This window comes from Festucalex cinctus, chromosome 12 (genome assembly GCF_051991245.1).
Source record: "Festucalex cinctus isolate MCC-2025b chromosome 12, RoL_Fcin_1.0, whole genome shotgun sequence".
NCBI classification, from domain to species: Eukaryota; Metazoa; Chordata; class Actinopteri; order Syngnathiformes; family Syngnathidae; genus Festucalex; species Festucalex cinctus.
Window position 1 is genome coordinate 10,580,805 of NC_135422.1, and position 20,916 is coordinate 10,601,720.

Genomic DNA, 20,916 nt, shown 5'->3' on the forward strand with positions numbered 1-20,916 from the left:
TAAGAGCATGTCAATTTTATATTATGACTTTATGGATAAATGATCGAATATATTTGAAATAGGACCTTTTTTTTTTTTTTATAAAGTTAGCGCTTTTTTGCTCATGACAGTTTTTGTAAAGTTAGGATTTTATTCTTGTAAAATTAGGACATTTTTCTGACTATAAAAAAACCCAAAACATTTTCTTCTCATCAAATTACAACTATTATAAAATTGATGTTTTTGCAAGTACAATTAGGTTTATTATTACCTTTACGGAATACAATTATTAACTGTTCTTGCTCTATCATAAAATAATCATAAATTTGTGAAATGTTTCTTGTAAAATTAACATTTTCTTGAAATGTTGCAGATTTTCATAAAACTATTGTCATAAAATTAAGACTTGGTAGTGCAATACGACTTCATTATTGTAAAATTGTGATTCTATTCTTGTTTTTAATTTGTAAAATTCAGACATAGTTCTTTGTAAAGTTTCCTTCCTGTGTTTTTTTTCCTTAAAATTCAGACTTTACTCTTCTAATCTCATTTCCTTTATTAAATGAAACATAAAACACAACTTAATTGTGATATTTAAAAACACATCAGTTAACTTTCTGATAAATTAGACTTTATTCCGAGAATTTTGCTAAAATGGCTGTCTTTACTGTGTGAAATGTTACAATTTAAAATCCCATTTGTTGCACTGCAGTACAGCTAGCGTGATTCAAAGTTCAGCCCCCCCCCCCCCCCCCCCCCCCCCCCCCCCCCCCACACACACACACACACCTTTTCCAGGTTTATAGTATAAAAAGTAACCTCACTGTGTTTGAAAAGCTGTGGCATAATCGAGAACTATTCAGACTAGACATTCAACCTTGGTGAACGAAACAGTTCGAGTGTGTCCCCATATTTGAATCCGTGCCAAACATTGCTGCTCATCGTGTCGTGATGACGTCCGCCGTGATAACGATGTTGATTCTAGGCCGGCGCTTGTGATTCGAAACCAGGGGGACGCTACTCGCGACCGGCAGCCAATGCGAGCGAGGGGCGGCCGATGCGGGCCAGGGGAGTTGTCTTGCTCCTGGACACGCGATTGGACCGCCTTAAAAAGGGCAAACACGCGTCTGCGTTTCCAGTCCCGGCGTCCGCCTCCCCCTCCCCTTTAGATACAGAAATAGAAAAGGTTTTGTGGAGGGCAAAATAAAACCTTTACTTCACGTTATTAGCCCCGAAACACTTTTTTTTTTGTAGTGTAGCTCCAGCATAAGCGACGAGCACAGAGCTAGCTTAGCCGGAGACTGGTGGGGCAACTCGTCTGTCAATTGCTTGAGTTGAGCCGGAAACACGGTTCGCAGCGAAAGTAAAAGCCACGCAGTCGCTTCAACATCGACATAGAGTGACAAATTGAACAAGTTCGACCTTCGAGGGAATGGCACTTGACTTCGCCGCGGGCTGCGTGGGAGGTGAGAGAAAAGAAAGCTGCGTCGGCGGCCGGGCGGCTAGCCAAAGCGTACCACTGCCGCTAGCTTGCCACGCGAGCCAGTTGAACAGCATGCTAACCTTGCTAGCTTTGCTGTACACCTGCAACCAAAATGTTCTCCTCACACGTAGAGACGCTATTAAACCATGATAATAATCGTGAAAATATAAAGTCAATATAAGCGTGGGATTCATTCGTAAAATGCTACTACGTATGTCAGACTCATCAGGTTACATTCCAAGACTGAATGGGAGTGGCTCTCGGATTTATTACATCCTTATTGTAATGTGTAAATATTGAATTACTGAATGATGTCAAGCGGTGGTCGGAAGAAAGACAGTACAGTTTGTTAATGCATATACCTAAGTAAGGACAGACACCTGAAAACGCGCCTTAAGTGTATATCTTTCTGGCGAGGAAGAAGAAGAAGAAGAAGAAGAAAAAAAACATTCGCTTTTCCAGTTTCATAATCTGCCCAAGCTTGAAAAACAACCTAGATAGCAACAGAGGATGTAAATCATTTTTTTTTTTTTTTTTTTTTTTTTTTTGGTGCCCACATCAGATTGAGAAACTTGAATTATTTTTTTAGAAAATCATATAATCATAGGGGTGTGCGTCTCCCCAATAAGAGGATTTGATATGTATCTCATCAGTGTGTTTTATTCTAATTGTGGAATGACGACTCAAATTTATTTTTAAATTGTTGCAAAGTCAAAATATTGACAGGTACGACAACTCAAATGCTCGTGTAACAAACATTGATAGATAAATAAAATAAATGATATTGAATTGTGTCTTTTAAAGGTGCTGCTGGTGTCTTGGTTGGCCATCCATTCGACACTGTGAAGGTGGGTGTGTCGTCTGTAGCGTAAGGCCATGTTACGCTTTTAGGCTAGACTGTCATATGTACACACCAACCCTGTTTTACGGTACAATAACTTCAACAGCTTCACCCAATTTTAATGCTTGTTTGGTAAAATAATTTCAATGTATATCTTCATAAATAGGTAATATAGGCTTAAGTAAATTGCCCTTGTTCATCTACTGCCACTGTGATTGCAGCAAGGAAGAAGCCAGCGCATGAGTTGAAGGAAATTAAGTGAAGTTAAACAGGGGCGATTAATCTATTTGATCAATTTATTAGGATAATTTAGTGGTGACTGTTGTTCAAAGCACAACCCTGCTGACGTGCATGCATTCCTTCAACGAGACACGCCCACTTGTGGCGGCTGACTGCCAACTACTTTTTGCTGGAATTTGAATTCTGAATCATGTATGAACGGTCTCACAGCGCTGATGTAACAATCAATCAAAAATGTCACGCATTTTAGTCATTCATTCGAGTCGCCCAAATGCAGGAGAGCAATCAATGAATAGAGCGACCAACAGCATCTCAAATAGCCACACACTCTATTTCTCACCTATTTCCTCTCTTTTTATTATTATGATATAGTTACAGCAACCAGGGCAATGTGCTTCTTTCTTGTTTGTGGTTCAAAAAAAAAAAAAAAAAAAAAAAAAAAATCCCATATAACCTTACATTTTCTTCTGTTGCCGCGAGTTGGTATATGTGCGAGAGTCGCTGGGTTGAATCACTGACCAAGTTGTTTGCTATATTGTCCAGCTCACGTTCAGCCGCGTCGCTCGGTGTGCGGCGGGCTGAACTACATTGCTGCGAACAGAGAGGCGCTAGTTTGCAAAGGTCAAGGTCAGTGCTTCCTGTTTGGCAATTTGGTTGGACTATTTAGCGACTGTTTGGACACCCCCATCCACTATTAAAAAAACAAAAAACAAAGAAAAAGTTACTCGTAATATTTAATTCCCGCTAAGAAACAGACGAGTGGGGATAAAAAGAATAAATGAGTGAAATAATGTGTACACATTAGTCCATGTGACGAGAGAAATTATCGTCCATCAGATGCTTTGGTGGAACATGAGATTGAAAGTCCTGCTACAAATAGCAAAAACTTGCAAGTACAGTGTTCCCTCGTTCATCGCGGGTTCATCTTTCGGGGATTTTTTTTACAGCTGCTTTTTGGTTTGTTTATTTTTTGGGATATTTGCGCGGCCCTATCTCTCGAACCCTCCGTTCGAACGGGGACATACGAGCATCCGTGGATTTGTCTCGATGAGACCTTTCCAGTGGCGGCTGTCCCGTCGCTCCACGACATTGCACTCTGGAGATAAAAAATATATACTGTGCTATATAACAAGTAAATAAAAAACAAAACATACTTTTAATGGGAAAAAATGACTAAATGGAATATATATATATACACACACACACACACACATAATTAACATGATTTTTTTATTTATTTATTTTTTAATTAACACAGGTAGTTTTTGGAACGTAACACCCGCGATAAACGGGGGAACACTGAACCAAAAATGTTTGTAATTTGCCAATTGATGAAGATGAACACTAAACACTAGTTTCTATTAGACAATGCAATGATTTGACTAAATGAAGCTCCTGCCCTCACTGTGTCATTCCCCCCAAAAAATGGGAAGTTGGGGTTTTAACACTCACTGTTCCCCCAAAATTCCGCAACCAGTGACTGAGGTGAATAACAAAGGATACGTGTGCCCCCCCAAAAAATAAGTTTAGCTTTGCTTATTTTATAGGTTGTGAGTGCGTTTTGGTGACCCCATTTTGAGTGCACTCAGGAAAAGGCATTGTAGCTACAAGGCCAGCTTCGGGAACGCAGAAACACAAATTTGCATTCATGTTTGATGTGGTCGGATAACACGGCAGCATCTGCGTGCTTGGTGTTTGGCTCTTCTTGTGTACTTTGCTATGAATATGTATGCTTGGGGGAGTGCTGGAGGAGAAGGAGGAGGAGGAGGAGGGCGGGGGCTGTCTTTAACAGCAACAGTGTCACTGTGTTGTAGATGAGAGAGAGAAATAAACAACCTCTCGACGGAATTGGGACCTAGTAAGTAAAGTCCAGGTCTTTCTTTCTCTCCCTCTATGTCAGGGGTGTCCAAACTTTTTCCTCCGAGGGTCGCGCACAAATAAATGGAAAGAAGAAAGTGGATTAAACCGTTTTTGCTGCTGAAAATGAATTCTTTATTCACCAGTAGTGTTGTTCCCTTTTTAGTTATAAAAAGAATCTCTTGTAGTCTGGCATAGCTCAAACAGCTCTCTAAAACCAGCTGATGATGCAATTTCAGTTGCTTTATTGCACACAGTACGTAATGAAAATATTCATACACGAGCTGACACCCATATCACTCACCAAGTAGAGGAAGGTGAACCCCCCCCCCCCCCCCCCCCAAGTTGGCTAAAATAATACCTGCACCTCACATGCACGTAGAATACTCTAAATATATTAGATAGCCACAACACAAGAAATTATATTTTTAGTATTTGCTGTGGGCGCTAAAAAATGGACACCAGGCCACCAATACCTCCCGGGCCGTAGTTTGGACACCCCTGCTCTTTGTCCTGTCTTCAGCTATACACAATTTGTAAAAAGAAAAAAAAAACACACACACACACACACACACACAAAAAAAAATCCTCATTTTGCAACGTATGCATATTTTTTTTACCCTGTTTGCCTGCTTTTTTTTCCTTTTAGCACTGTTTTACATCGTGACATCACGATGACAACGCTAACACAAGTCTCATGGTCCTCAGGTGCGGCTTCAGGTTCAAAATGCGGACAAGCCTCTCTACCGTGGCACATATCACTGCTTCCAGTCCATCGTGCGCCAGGAATCGGTAGGCTTGACTCAAAAAAAAAAAAAAATTGTATCCCAGCCCTCGACTTTGCCTCTCAGTCCACATGCGCTGCTAATTAAGGAGTCCGGTTACAATGTCACCAGCCACGTCAGCTCGAGGAGAGACATCCAGCGTGAGGGGGCGTTGAGGGTAAAAAGGGGGCGGAAAGTGTCTCTTCTCCCGACACCACGGGAACTTCATTCCTCAGAAGGCTAAATTAAGATTTCGAAGTCATGCTATGTTTAAAGCTCCACATGGAGTCGCCTCAGCTCGTATACATTTGACTATGTTGACATTCTAATCATCTCAGGTCACCACGAAGGAGGGACATACTGTGCATCAACTTCATCCACTATGAGGGTTTAAAACAAATAAATGCATTCGACCAGCACTCATTGAATAGTATTGGTAATGGTTACTATGGTAATCGCACACTTTTTAAGAGGAATAGAGATCAGATCATGTTTAAATTCATCTTATATCATGTACCCTTGGCTTGCTTGGCTAACAGATGGTTTGAGTTTGAAAAAAATAGTACACGTGCACATGCAATGAAAACTGTCTTAACAACGCAAGCTCAACTTAGCTCCTCCCCACCATGCAAAGAAGTGGAGATGCATCACTTTAATTTAGTGGGATAACACATTATTTCTTGATTGCAATCTCAGATCATTTTATTGCATTCCTGAACAGAAAATGGTCATTATTGGTAATAAAACGGTGAATTGGGTTTGTAAGTCCTCATTTCATGCAATTTTTTTTTCAAGGTCATTTTTTTCTTTTATTTAAACAAACACGATCAATAAATGAATCTATGTTAAGGCTGCTCAATTATGGTAAAAAGAATTATTTTGGCAATAATTGAAATCGCGATTATTTAAACAATGTACAAAACAAGGTCATGCTTAAGCATTTAAAAATATTAAGCCCAATTAAAAAATATATAAACACTATAATTATGTAAGTTCCTTTTGGATCAAACAGTCTATAGTTAAATATATTTATAATAATATGTATGTATTTATTTTTGTTGGCAAAAATAAATACATACATATTAAGGGTGTCACGATTTCGATTTTTTATCGAAATCGATCGAAATTACGTCACGATTTCGAGCATCGAAATAGAAGAGAGGACACACGATTCGATGCCCCCCCCCGCGCCCGCCGCCACCTCCCAGGAAAGCAAATGAGACGCAGCCATTCAGCTACTAGCTAACGGCACTTGTTAGCTGACTTCTCCTGCAGTCATGATGGCAAGCGCGGACAGACACAGCAATGGTGCTTCAAGCCGCTCCCGCTTCTCTCGTCACCAGTTTGGAAACATTTTGCGTTCCCGGTGAGTTATGTCGACAACGTTCACGTTGTCGATAAAAAGACCACAGTTGCAAGATATGCTATGTGCGCGTACTGTACTCGGCCACGGTGTTACGCCCGGCTCGTCAAGGGGAAGGGAAGTAACACAATAACAGAAAATATAGAGTAGATAAACACGGGTCGACTTTAACATCTGAGTAGTTTTAATTGAAATTTCAGGCAGGGGTTTGACAAGGGAGTGAAAGTGGAAGGTGAACAAATAATAACCGCATTTGACAGAACTGACAGAACGGAGGAGAAACAATAACTAATAGGGGTATAATACACGGATACACAATAGCGTCGCGCTGGCACAGTCGTCCAATCGGAGTGTCGCGCTGGCACAGTCGTCCAATCGGAGTGTCGCGCTGGCACAGTCGTCCAATCGGAGTGTCGCGCTGGCACAGTCCTCCAATCAGAGTGTCGCGCTGGCGCATTCAAACTGAATGGCCCGAGCCGCCAGCCGTAACAACGGGAAACACGACAAACATGACGGGACATTTACGCAGGCATCACAAAGATTTAGATTTATCAAATTCAACTAGAAGTGGGAAAACAACGGTCCAACCAACTATTTCATCCTCATTTACAGTGAAACTTCCACACACTTCAGCTCGCGCGAAACGCCAGATCCATAGGTCTATTTATAGCAGCAGACCTGCAGCCTTGGAAAACGCTGGATTCAAACATTTAATTAGTGTACTTGAACCACGCTACAGTATGCCCAGCAACTGTAAATGTTGGGATATAGTTTGTTCAGGCTGTATTTGTTCCATGACTTTGGATACAATATATTTTTTGTTGTTGTTGCACATTGCACATTATTTTAAGAGGAACGCACAGCACACTGTTGTAACCAAAAACAGTCAATAGATGGCAGGCACCCACTGTGACTTTTTGTTTTTGTTTTTTTATTTTTTATTTTACACTTCAGTAAGAACAAGACGGTTAACTTTATATTGTAAATAAATTCTTTGAATTTGATCATTCCTGCCTAATGTCAATTATCATATATTACATAAATTTACACAAAAATAATATGGAAATTGCATCACCTATATGTAGCCGATCTTTTGAAATAAGATTTACTGTACAATGAATAGAACCAATGATCATAGACTAGCCTTAGCCTACAGAAGCATATGCCTCTGTGTTATAAAGTGGGGGAGCGGAGAAAAAAAAAAAAAAAAAAAAAAATCGAAAAAAAAATCGAATCGTGACCCCAAAATCGAAATTTAAATCGAATCGTGGAGTTGGCGAATCGTGACACCCCTAATACATATTATTGGTACAAAACAAGAAAATGTTTAAATGTAAAAAAATCAAAAATATTAAGACATGCAGTTCTTTGAAACACTATACTTATTCAAGTTAATTTTGGATGAAACAATTTATGAAATTAGTTATTTTAAATTTTTAAAAAGGTGCAAATGTATAAATTTAAACAACTCAAAAATTAGTATACATTTTTTTGAACGATAATGTTAATTTTGTAATTGTGGAGTGTAATAATTGAAATTGTAATTGAATTTGATTAATTGCACAGCCCTAGTACTGATTGTAAAAAGTTGAAGAACCACTATATGAGAGCAAGAATTATTGTAATGAAATTGGATCACGAGAGTTGCAAACAATGCAGGACAGTGCGGAGATGTTCCTACCTGACTGAGACCGCCTTGCATGTCAACCGTCCGCCGCTGTTTTCCCGCAGGCGTTGGGCCTGTACAAAGGCCTGGGCTCTCCGATGATGGGCCTCACATTCATCAACGCCATCGTGTTCGGCGTGCAGGGCAACGCCATGCGCAAGCTGGGCCGCGACACGCCGCTCAACCAGTTCCTGGCGGGCGCCTCGGCGGGCACCATCCAGTGCGTCATCTGCTGCCCCATGGAGCTGGCCAAAACCCGCATGCAGATGCAAGGCACCGGCGAAAAGAAGTCCAAGAGGAAGCTGTACAAGAACTCCCTGGACTGCCTGCTGAGGATCTACAACAAGGAAGGCATCCGGGGCATCAACCGCGGCATGGTGACGACGCTCCTCCGCGAGACCCCGGGCTTCGGCGTCTACTTCCTGGCGTACGACGTGCTGACGCGCCAGCTGGGCTGCGAGCCCGAGGACCCCTACCTGATCCCCAAGCTGCTGTTCGCCGGCGGCATGTCGGGCATCGCCTCCTGGATCTCCACCTACCCGGTGGACGTCATCAAGTCGCGGCTGCAGGCGGACGGCGTGGGCGGCGTGCAGCGCTACGGCGGCATCGCCGACTGCGTGCGGCAGAGCGTGCGCAAGGAGGGCTGGCGGGTGTTCACGCGCGGCCTCACCTCCACGCTGCTGCGGGCCTTCCCAGTCAACGCCACCACCTTCGCCACCGTGACTCTCTTCCTGCTGTATATGCGCAAGGGCGACGACGAGTGCGTCCTGACGGGTCCCGAGCCGCAGGCGGCGCCTATGCAGCCGTTGCAGACACAGGCCCAGGCCACCAGCATCTGAGCACAGCCGCGGCGAGCAGAAACGGGATTGTAGATACAAAAATCGGGCAGGTGTCATATTTAAGAATGATATAGTCAGACGGAACTGCACTTGTACATAAATAGTCTGTTTTTGTATATGTCATTTTCTTAATGCTCATTTAAAAGGATACTTGACTTATTGAGCCATTTTCAGCAGTAAAAATTCATTAATACCTTTAAACGGTAATTTTTCTACTTGCTGTGGACTGATGATGACATTACCTGGGAGGCGGAAGTAGGTAACGACCAATCATGGCTCAGTTTACTGACCAAACCCAGAAAACAGGTGACCCATGATTGGCCGTTACCTACTTCCTCAGCACAGGAGACAGCAAGTAGAAAAAAATACTCTTTAAACGTATTAATTACATGAAAAATAATGGTTATCAAATTCATTCTGGACAAAATAGTGAATGAGTCAAGTCAGTCCCTTTAAAGAAGAAGTTACAGTTATTAGGGATGTAACGATAACAGCAATATCGCAATTTTAAAACTGCAACAATATCATGTCACGATATGAAAAGCAGCACTTTTTTTTTCTTTTTTGGGGGGGGAAAAAGCCAGTTTGATTTCCATTTGTGCAGTTCTAGCACCCTCTGGCGGTGATTTTTTTTTATTTTTTTAATGCAGTTTAATTTTCATAAGGCATGTTTTGGCCCTTCTATGTTTAAAATCCACGCTATTGGTCAGATGAAGGGGAACATAATATGCTTGTGAACCGAGTCAATATACAACGTATATAAAATGTAATATCCTATCGTGATGTTTGGATATCGTTACACCCCTAGAAGTTACTGCATAAAACTTGTTACTTGTTATAAAATCAATCAGATTCATTTAGAGGCGTGAAACTATCAGCTTTTCTTCTCGCTCAACACTACACTTTTATTCATTTTTAAATGGTTACCAGAGGTGAGTGACTTGAGTGAAACCAAAGTTCCAGATTCTAGTTTTTTAGTCTTATGTTAGACTCAAATTTGACTGGACCAGTCAAATTTGTACCAAAAAGTTTGTTTGTTAGCAAGCTAACCAAAATAACTTTGGAATTGTGTTTTACTCCAGTAAAGTAGTGATCCATGTACTTTACTTTAGTTTCCATATAAACCTCAAATGCCACAGAAACTTTACAGGTGAACAGAATTTGACCTTCTCCTAACCTTTGAATGCACATATCTAGGATATTTTAAATGTCACTTATATATGAACCAGGTAATATAATAGATTAACACAACTTGATTTATGACTTGCTTGATTTCTGCGAGTTAAGGAAAACTTTGACGTTTCGGACTTGAGACTCGCACCTCTGACGGTTACAAAAAAAAAAAAGAAAGAAAAAAAAAAGGAAAGCTTTCACACTTATTGTACATACATGTAAATATTACATTTGTGTTCTGATCTTATGTCATTTTCTTGTTCTTTATTTTTCTAATCCGTTTTGAACCTCCAAAAACCAACACAGTCCCCTCCTGCTTGAATTCTGAAGATGAGATAATCAGTTTGAGAGTCAAGTAACTGCTTTAAAAACAGATGTTGGTGTAATACTGTCACCATGTGGCGTTTTGTAGGTATTGCTGGAATAGTATATAAAAGGTTCCACTTGACCGTCCTTGACCGTGGACTATCATCATCATCATCATCGTCATCATCCCACTGCAATTTAAATGGGAAACCAATTTATCTGATGCAGAGAATGTGTAAAAATGGTGTTGAATGTCTCAAAAAAAAAAAAAAAAAGAAGAAGAAGTTATTATATTCTGGTTGGACCCAAAGGATTGCAAAGCATTTATCAAAGCAGTGTGCCTGGGTTAAATTAAGCACATCTTGGTGAAAGTATGAATTACTTTTTCTACTGTTCTCTCACTAATTATTTATGCTTTTAAAAAAAAAAAAAATCCAAATTCTGTTACAATATCATTTGTGCTGAAATATCATTCATTCATCTGTTTGATTGCCAATAAAAGGCACCATGTACTTGTCGAATGGCTTTTTTTTTAGGTAGTTCATAGCTTTATCTTGAAATAAACCGAAAATAGTTCTTTTTTTTATTATATATTTTAAATAGTGTAGTTGTACTGTACATACATTTAACCATTTTTTAAAATATTAGCACACTTTTTATGTTGAGTACATTTGAAAAATATCTAAATATGTGTATGTGATTTCATATGCGGATATAATATTTGTGTTATTTGAAATACAACAAAATTGTTTTGTTTCTTGATCATTTTGTTGGATTGAACTGCATCGATAATTACAATTAAAGAGCGAAACATATTGATATAATTAATCCAGCAGATAAATGGCACACTGGAAAACCTTTATAAATTATAGTTGCATAAAATTTTTTATTAGCGATTTGACATTGATTGGAATTTACATTATATCTATAAACATAATCATCCATTTGTTTTTCTGTCAAACATTTAAAAAAAAAAAGTTCCATAAAATAAATAGTCTGCATGTTATTCTACTAAGCAAAGTCATGTTGTGCAAATGTTTCGAGCTTATAACCTGATGAAGCTCCTGTGCAAACACTGTATCAGTTCATCAATAAGAAAGCAGCGACTGTAGCAAAATAAAGACCCCCAAAAAATAGAAGCATTTAGATCCTGAGAGTGTGTGTAACTGTCTCGTGAGACTTTCCTGCTTTGTCCAAGAGGAACGAGTCGTGGTTGTAGCGCAGGAAGCGGTAGAGCTCTTCGGCCCTCGCTCGACTCATGCCGCCTCCACGCTCCAGACTTTCCACTGAGCTGCACAGCCAATCACAGGACAGTTGAGACACAGAACGACACAGAGCAAACTCCCTTTATGTTCTTAAGTGCAGCAATGACTCCCGATTATTGGTTATTATTGAGGATTATTAGTGTAGTCCTCAGTAATAATTTGATGCATTTATTTGACTAATCTGATGTGGGTTTACCTGTTGACGAGCTGGGCAACGGATCCGAAGCGGCGGCTCATGTTGAGGGCGTGGACGTAGTTGACGGCGGGCAGGCTCAAGTAGAACTGTAGCGCCTGCTGAGTGTTCACCTCCGAGGAGGGCGGGGCGAAGGCCTGCCCCTTGCGCCGTTCCAGTCGCGCCAGCTCGACCAGCAAGGAGGCGCTCTGTTCGGGGCCGTCGCTCCACAGCAGCCGCACGCCGCCGTGCACCAGCGCCGCCAGGGTGCTGTCGTAGCAGCGCGTGCGCTGGAAGGGACGGGACGCTTCACCTGGGACACGGAAACGTTGTCCTAACGTTGGACTTTGAAGGGGCAATGGGGGGCGGGATGAGGCTGACCTGACTTGGTTCTGTCCTTCTCCACAAGCAAACAAACGCGATCGAAGCGCTCCCGCACGTTGCTCACTCGCTCGGCCAGCCGCTTGCGGTTCTGCAGGGCCGCCAGATCCGACTGGGCGTGCCTCTCCACGGCCATGCGGGCGCTGACGACGAAGTAGCTGCCGTCCAGCGAACACACGTGGACGGTGGCGCCGTGATGCTGGCGTAGGCTGGTCACAAGTTCCGCGCCACCGCTCAGGCAGCGACCGTCCACCAGGATGCACACCGGACTGTCGGTGGCGGACGGACCTGCTCCGACAGGGTCTGGGACGGTGGATGGAGGCTCCTGGATGGTAGGGGAAAAAAAACTTTAAATGCAGAGCAAGTTGTGTCACGAATCACAAAAATCCATGACTAATTGATGTCACTCACAACTTTACTGTATTTGCCTATATATACCACACGATGGCAGCAAAGGACCACTTTTATCGAAATTAAGCTCCTTAACCCACAGTAAGCACCAAGATGCACCAACCTAGAACTGATATTTCTTTGGCCTGAACACAAACAAGTTCTTAAGCTGTTGGGGGCGGCGTGGTTCAGTGGTATGGTGGTTGTTTCCCAACCCAGAGGTTGTGGGTTCAATCCCATGCCATTGTGACCACGTCGAAGTATCCTTGAGCAAAATACTGAGCCCCCAATTGCTCCTGATGCTGCACCATCAGTAGGTGAATGGGTAGTCAAAATGTAAAGCGCTTTGAGGGCCTCATAAGGTGGAAAAGCGCTATATAAATGAAGTGCCATTTGCCATTAAGCTAATAATTGAGGATAGGTGAAAAATATAAATTTATATATATATTTGTGAGTCCAGAGTAGCCATTATAGTCTGTAGCTATCATACTCAAAGCCTGTTCATAGCCTGTAATTGTACCAATGAAAATATACACTCATGTTGACATATATTATATAACATACTGCATTGTATATATTGTATATGCTATTTAATTACTGTCTATGCATGTCTGGTTAGATGCATTTTTATGCCTTGTACTTGTTACCTGTGTCATGACAAAGTCTGAGAAAAATACAGCCAAGTTAACGATTATTTAAAAAAACTAATACAGATGTTTGTTTTACGAGTAACAGTCAATTTATTTTACACTTGTATACCAGTTAAAATGTTACATAAAACATCGCCCTTGAAAATAAATAAATTAAAAAATAATAATAATAAAATAAAATTTAAAAACAAAGAGAGAGAGAAAAGTGCTTCTATATTATGAACTACCGTATGGTCGCATTTTGAGGGGAAATTTAGTTTTCAAAAACCGAGACAAAGAACACTAGCGCTCAGACTAGCACCCCAAAATTCCCATCCCCCTTACCGTGTTGTTGGAAGCAAACAAATTCCGGTTGGACAAAACTTCCGCTTTAACTACGGAAAAGGTTTCCTTTTTACTTTAAAATTACCTGAACTCGAATCTGTCGCCACATTGTGGCCAAAGGTAAAATCCTGGGTAGTTATTTTCTCTTTTTGTTGGCCTACTCTGAGCAGTAAATGTTTGTTGTGGTGGATACTGCATGCTACAGAAGGTGGCAGGAATACACCAAAAGTATTTGCCAACCGCCAAAAAAAGTAGAATAGAATTTGAAGGAATATTATAGTCATGGCAACTAATGTGTGATGCATATCATCTAAAGTGTTCCCTCACTTTTATGCGCTTCACTTTTCACGGCCTCGCTGTTTTGTGGAATTTTTTATTTTATTTTTTACAGCAATGTACCTATTTTATAAATTTCTTAAGGTTTGAACATTGAGAACGATTAAACGAGAGAAATTAGAGAAAATGTAAATGCCTCGATGAGAAAAGTGTATCAACGGTGTGGCTTTTAGAGCCTTAAAACATTTATCCATCCATCCATTTTCTTGACCGCTTACTGTTCACAACGATCGCGGGGGTGCTGGAGCTTATCTCAGCTGGCTTCGGGCAGTAGGCGGGGTACACCCTGAATTGGATGCCAGCCAATCTCAGTAAAATATTTATAATAAATGTAAAACATAAAGCTAGCTACTTCACAGATTTCATGTATTGCGGGTATTTTTTTTTTTAAACTAACGCCAGCGGAAAACTGTACATTGACCATTTACAGCACCAAAATGTGCAATAACCAACCAGGATTCTACCTTTTGGCCACAATATGATTGTAATTAGGCCAAGCCATTTTAAACTAAAAAGAAAAACTTGTTTCCAACCGGAACTCATTTTCTGCCTTCAATACAATTAGGGAACGGAGATTTCTGGTTGCCAAGCCCAAGCTTTAATTTTAATAAAGAACTATGAACAAAAATGTGATTTATAGTCCAGAAAATATGGTAAATATGGTATTTTGTTTTGTTTATAAGTGTTTTTGTTTTTTGTACCTGAGGCTGTTTCTTGGATGCTTCAAGTGAATCAGATGATTCGAAGTCTAGCTGGTCAGAAAGGGCATGTTCAATGGCTATCCTCTGGTGACTCCTGCAGGAGGAAACAAGCATTCCATGAGTTGTGCATGGGAGGGGTTATTCCTAAATGATGAGGGACTGACAATATTTTATACGTCAAGTAAGATGGTTTTGTAATCCATCATTGATGACAAAAAAAAAACAAACAAAAAAACAACATCTCTGTCATATAATTTCATATACAAATACTTGAGTGTTTTGATTGTTGGTCTAAAGTTATAGTGGAGCATATATGTCCAAAAATATTTTATCAACCGGGTGGGAGTGTATATCAGCAACACCCCCCCCCCTACTAATTCTTCAGATGTTACCTCTCTTGTTGCTGTTCTTCTCCGAGTCCCCCGCTGAGCACTGGCAGCTTGGATGTGATGATCGAAGAAGGAGAAGCAGACGATTCCTGTTGCGGCAGAAGCTTGACGGGCTTTGGGGGTTCCGAAACATCTCCTCCTTCCTCCTCTTCACTTGAATCTACCAAGCGAAGAACACGGCCACATTTGCTCCTCGGCTCCGCCCGACATCCGGCCACCCTCGCCAAAGCGGCGGTTTTCGCTCTGGCTTTGTGCAAGAAAACGCGCCGTCGCGTGGCGTATTGCTTCCTCCCGTCCACGTAAGAGTCCTCTGGCATCAACTCCACAGGTTCCTCTGAGCTCTCCTCAACCTCCTCCTCCTCTTCCTCTTGGCTTCCCACGACAAAACTATCCTCTTTGTAGGTCTCGTCTTGATCAGGCACCTGGAAACAAAAGTGGAGGCCAATCGTGTGTTCTCTTTAACGGTTTATACAAATTTGACTTGTGTTGACGTGACAGCAATGAAAAAAAAAATGTAAAAGATGCAACCCTCCCCATCATATGGAAAAGGATTAGGGCCACCAGTGAAGAGAGGGGGGGAAAGAAGTTTGGCACGATTCTCACTTTAGTCTCAGATTTCTGACTTAGTGAGAATTCTCACTTTATTCTCAGATTTCTGACTTTAGTGAGAATTCTGAGAACAAGAATTCTGACTTTAAAGTGAGAATTCTGACTTTAGGTCTCCAGGATTCTCACTTTATTCTCAGAATTCTGACAATTCTGAGAATCCTGCCAAACTTTTTTCTCTCTCTTCCCTGGCCGTAATCCTCTTCCGTAGCATTATGTGTTAAACCAAACTGAGCATTAATAACTTTGTAAAGGCACAATTGTTGACACAGCACTTCTCTATTGGATGTCATTATACAGGTGTGCATGCTGCAGTACCTGGGAGAAGATATCTGTGTTGTGAAGGTTTTTGTAGGACATTTTAAACCTTCCAGGGACGGCCGGGCTTCTCACCGACTTCAAGTAAATCCCGCGCATCTCAGAGTCTAACAGAAAAGAAGAGTCGGGAGCATCAGAGTGTGGACGAAAGTATTGAGACAAGCCTCTTACAGTAATTGATCAGTGAGTTAGAACTGGGTTGGCCAACACATGGGAACTAGGAAAAACTACAGCAACAAAACAAGTCAGTGTTGGTGTGTGTGTTTTTTCTTTTGTCAGTTTGAACTCTGTATTGTGAAATGATAGAACACGACAATGAAAAATCTACTTGATCAGTAAGCAATCAGCATTGGTATACATCTACATGTTGAAATAAACTACATTTAAATGGTAAGAAAGGGGATATATTACGTAAAATTGATTTTTTAATGTATCCATATAGTTAGGTTTCTGGCATCTATGTCTAGCCATAGGGATGTAATGATATCCAAACGATATCACGAAATGAAGCCCACGATACGATAATTATCACAATCGTGTGGGGAGATTGGTGATGTTTAAAAAAAAAAAGGTCTCCTTTAAGATTTTTAAGGCAGCTTTGATCCTATATTAAGACCTCTCATTCATTTAAGGAGTGGGCGATATGGGTTCCTGTTAAAAGAGTTCCTGAAGCTGTAACGGCCTAACATGCTTTTGTCAGTAACCATGGCAATCTACCATTCAGTCCCTGAGACAGGTGTGTATTGTCCACCACAAAGCCATCGAGAGAGCAGTTCTGATCTTCTCCCTCCTCCTCGTCAGACGAAACCGCCGCACCATCCTCGTCCTCCGACAGCACTGCTTCCTCGTCCAGGAACAGACGCCCCTTTTGACATTTGTTACGCTTGGAAAGAAACACAAACAATGACGGGAGAATGCCACCGGTGTTAATTATAAACATGGCATTTAAGAAGGAAAATGTGCCATTTGACAGGTTGCTTCTTATTACACAAATGTAACACCTTGGTGTTGATCTGATGGACTGTCTGTATCGCTTTTCTGCATGCAGGCACACGCTCGGTCTGGAAATCCTCATCATCGTCGGCTTGTGTTTCTTCAGACTGGAGACACAAGTCAGCTGATGTGTGAAGGCGTCAATGCATTGACATCATCATATGAAGACCATCTCACCGTGTTTAGTGCTGTCACACATTTCCTCCTCATAAGTGGCGAGTCGGCATCAGAGAGGATGTTTGACTGGAAGACGAAAACATATTTTGGACATGTACGTCAGTAAAAAGCCATCAAGAGGACCTGCTTTGCCAGAATAACTTCAGCGCTCTGCTATAGTGTTTTAGGGGGGAAAAAAACATTCTAACTACTACATGCTGGTTGCCATGACAACTAGATGTTCCTCATGACTGCCTGAACAAACTGAACTGCTCACTCTGAGATCTGTTCCTTTGCCTCTTACCATATATGAGCAACAACATTAACCATTGATCATATGAAGTGTGTGCGTAAGCATGTTGATATTCTCACCAATGCCTCTGGAGATGACAAATGGTTGACCTTGTTGCTATGTCTTCTCTTGCAGACAACAACATCATCATCGCTATCTATGGTGCACTCCACTAAAAGAAAATGCAAGAATAGAAACATTGTAGGGCAACGTAATAGAAACTTTGAAACTCAAACCTCACCTACAGCAGAGCATAGGGGATATAAAAAGTCTACACACCCCTGTTTTTTGTGATATAAAAGAAATTAGATGTATCATTTCAAAGTTTTCTATCAGTAAAGTAACCTGGAGAGCTAGGGGAAAAAATCATCTCGAAAGTTGGTTTGGATACATGTTTTTTTGTTTTTTTTTAAATATATATAAATAAATCTAGAATTTGAAGAGTGGTATATAGACTTTTCATAGTCACAGTGGAACGCCACTAGGAGAGATTTGGATTTTCTCTTGCTTTCCATTTAAATGTAATGGACTTGTAGTATAATGATACATTTAGATTGTATTTTTCCCCAAATGGAAGGTTAAAAAAAAGCAAAGGGCAGTTCTGTCTCTCATACTTTTATTACCATGACGACCAAGGACGGTAGAACAAGTGCGCTGCGAAGAAGTGAGTGGCTACTCAGTGTTACCAAATTAGCAACAGTGCGGCTATAGTAAAGAGATTTTTCCAACCCCTCTAATGACTATTTGTATTTAAAGTGATTAAAAAGAAATCTGTTCACTTTTTGTGGTTATGAGACAAGTGGAGGCTCCAATCCAGAACAGGAGATGTTCACCCCTCTGCATCCAGACCGCAAATGAATGGAGCATGTGCAAACTCAAGAACCCAGCCTACTCCTCTCGCAGCTGAGTCAAATAAGCGGCCCTCACAAATACAGTACACCAGAAAATAAGAGTAACTCCTAAGCCACTTAGCAAAAGTAAACAAACCTTGATGATCGTCAGAATTGGACACAATGGCACTCTCATTCTGCGTTTCCACTGCTGACTTTCTACCATCTTCTGGTCGTCTTCGTTTCAGAGTACTGAGAGACAGGCGAACGGCGCGAGGCCCGGTGGAACCCGGTGACGCCACCGGAGACGGCATAGGGCCTGCCATGGACGTCAACGGCGATGCGAGGTGAGTGGTCTTCCGTCCCAGCGGCATATAAGGCGTGGAGATCTTGGACAAGTCCTGGCGTGAAGGTGCAGCGGGTCTGTAAAAGCTGTAAGGTGTGGTTGAACTGGATGCATGTGGCGAGGCTTCCTGCCGGGAAGGTGGAGGCCGCGGGAAGGTGGTGTTCAATGACACGGCCTCTTCTTCCTCCTCTGAGTCCTCCAGGGAATAGCCAAGGTCAAAATTGACAGCAAAGTTTAAGCTGTCAAACGACGATGCTGCTGCTTTATTATTTATTCCTGCGTCACACTGATCCAAGTGAGCCGATGTGTGCGTGGTGCTGGTGGTGACGTCCTCCGCGCTGGGGGAAGCCTGGCACGTGCCGCCGCCTTCAGGGGTGCCGACATCCGGTATGGTCATCTGCAGGAAGGCGTCATCGTCTGCAAATAGGTCCATGCTGTCGTCCATTGGGTGGGCTTCCCAAACAGACTGCGAATCCTCCGATGTTTCCTTCCTTGCGACAGCACTCTGCTCGTGGTTTTCAGCTTCTCGAGCTTCGTTTGCGCCTTCTTTGTCAAAAATCTCATCCCAGGTTTCGCTACTGACAGACTGCAGTTCTTCCTCCTCACCTCCTGGTGCATCCAACACCGCCTCGTTATCAGAATCAATCACATCATCTTCATCTACATCCAAGGTGAAGCTGACATGGAACGGATCAGGAAGAGGAGGGCCTATTGAGTCCACCGCTAACGCGTCTAAATCCACGTGAGGTGGCGGTGATCGGGAGAGGAGCTCAGCCACGTCTGCCAGGATGGCTTTCAGGTTCTCGTCTTTTCCCGGGATGCCACAAGTGGGAGGGCAGGAATCCCATTTGGGGAGATAAAACATGGCCTGAAGTTCAACATCATCTTGACTCTCCCTATTGGTCAGCACCTCATCAGGGTCAGGGGAATCTAATTGTATGACATCTTCATTGGTAAGGTCGGGCCCCTCTTTGTTTAAATGAGGTATATCAACATGAGGCTTCAGTTTCTCAACTAATCCTTGCGCATTCTTTGCTTCCTCGTTGCTTCCTTGGAGTTCCAAACCAGCCACTGGTTGCTCGATAGATTTGGAGCATTTTTTTTTCGTTATCTTTTTTAGATGGCTCTTGGCGCCAGCTTTATTGAGATAAGACGATAATTCCTCTTCATAAGCACAGACCTCCTGCAGAAAAGCACACATGAATACAATCAACCTCTGGACTTTATCGCCACGCTAGCAATCCACCCTTTTTATTGGCACATGCGGCATTTACATGTTTATGGCTATCTAGCAACGATGTAGACAAAGCCACACAATATCGGTTATAGAAAGTGTTCCTTTACACAAGGCCGCCATTTTCGTCTTGTTGAATTTGATTTCATCAATCTGACAGTGAACACACACACACAGTTATTGCCAAAAAACTGTCATGCTTGCAAACTACGACTTGAAATTAATTTGTGGGGAGTGGCACCCTCCCCTGACAGCAGCAGGGAACCAAGGAAAGAGCAAACAGTGGGAGGAAGCTGCCCGTCGTGAGGACAGAGCAAAATGAAAGGGGAGGCTTGGAAAGGCGAGGTGGTGGGGAGGTAACACATGGTTGTTGAAAGATTGAAGCGGTATCAGGTGTGACAGGAATGGATTATTAAACTGTTCTCAATGTTGCCAGTTCTAAAACCAAATATTAGCCTATGAAAGTCAACCGTGCCTTACTTCCTGTTTGGATTGAGATGTTCAATGATCACAAGCGTAACCTAAACGCCTCCCAGTGTGAAGAAGTGCCATGTACACCAATTCAAAGTGCAACTATAATTAGAAGCATTTTAGTTTAGTTAATTAAATGTTAAACTAACAATTGCCAATCAATGTTTTGATCATTTTTATTTGGCTGGTTATGAAATGAGTATTTACAGATTAAAACAAAACATAATTTAAGACCTCTGTTGTAGTAAATGTTAAAGTGAGTGGGGTGTATGAACTCAGTTATATTTCTTCAAAACATTTTGCAACAATATTTCTCATATCTTAAGGATGAGCTTGTTTGACAACTGATTGGATTTGGAAGACCTTTGGAATGGTGGTTTTAAGGATTAAGCATCACTTTTTTTAAGGATAATCAATGACTATATTTTGGAACATTCGATTTAAGAATTTTTAAGGATCCATGGACACTCTGAATCTTTGGCTTCAAAGTCCACAGCTTTTTTTAGGCAGAACTCTGTTTTCATTACCATTACAATTTAGCATCAGTAATT

The 20,916-nt window shown here is 41.6% G+C and overlaps 2 protein-coding genes across 2 annotated transcripts in view; one reads left to right on the plus strand and one right to left on the minus strand.

Moving 5' to 3' along the window:
* The first annotated feature begins 856 nt into the window (after positions 1-856).
* On the plus strand, positions 857-11,028 carry slc25a29l (solute carrier family 25 member 29-like). The gene is made up of 4 exons (XM_077537877.1): positions 857-1,445; positions 2,267-2,310; positions 5,109-5,192; positions 8,259-11,028. Exons 1-4 carry the CDS (start codon positions 1,412-1,414, stop codon positions 9,030-9,032), a joined length of 936 nt encoding a protein of 311 aa, XP_077394003.1. The 5' UTR covers positions 857-1,411; the 3' UTR covers positions 9,033-11,028.
* The window catches only part of fancm (FA complementation group M), a 39,975-nt gene continuing 29,841 nt past the window's right edge, over positions 10,783-20,916 (minus strand). Inside the window, exons 14-24 of the mRNA XM_077537876.1 lie at positions 18,472-19,843; positions 17,565-17,656; positions 17,214-17,279; positions 17,045-17,143; positions 16,761-16,926; positions 16,044-16,150; positions 15,123-15,541; positions 14,731-14,824; positions 12,330-12,654; positions 11,973-12,261; positions 10,783-11,802 (exon numbers count right to left, since the gene is read on the minus strand). Coding sequence (XP_077394002.1) covers positions 11,655-11,802; positions 11,973-12,261; positions 12,330-12,654; positions 14,731-14,824; positions 15,123-15,541; positions 16,044-16,150; positions 16,761-16,926; positions 17,045-17,143; positions 17,214-17,279; positions 17,565-17,656; positions 18,472-19,843 — 3,177 coding nt within the window. The 3' untranslated portion in view covers positions 10,783-11,654. The remainder of the gene's footprint in view (positions 11,803-11,972; positions 12,262-12,329; positions 12,655-14,730; positions 14,825-15,122; positions 15,542-16,043; positions 16,151-16,760; positions 16,927-17,044; positions 17,144-17,213; positions 17,280-17,564; positions 17,657-18,471; positions 19,844-20,916) is intronic.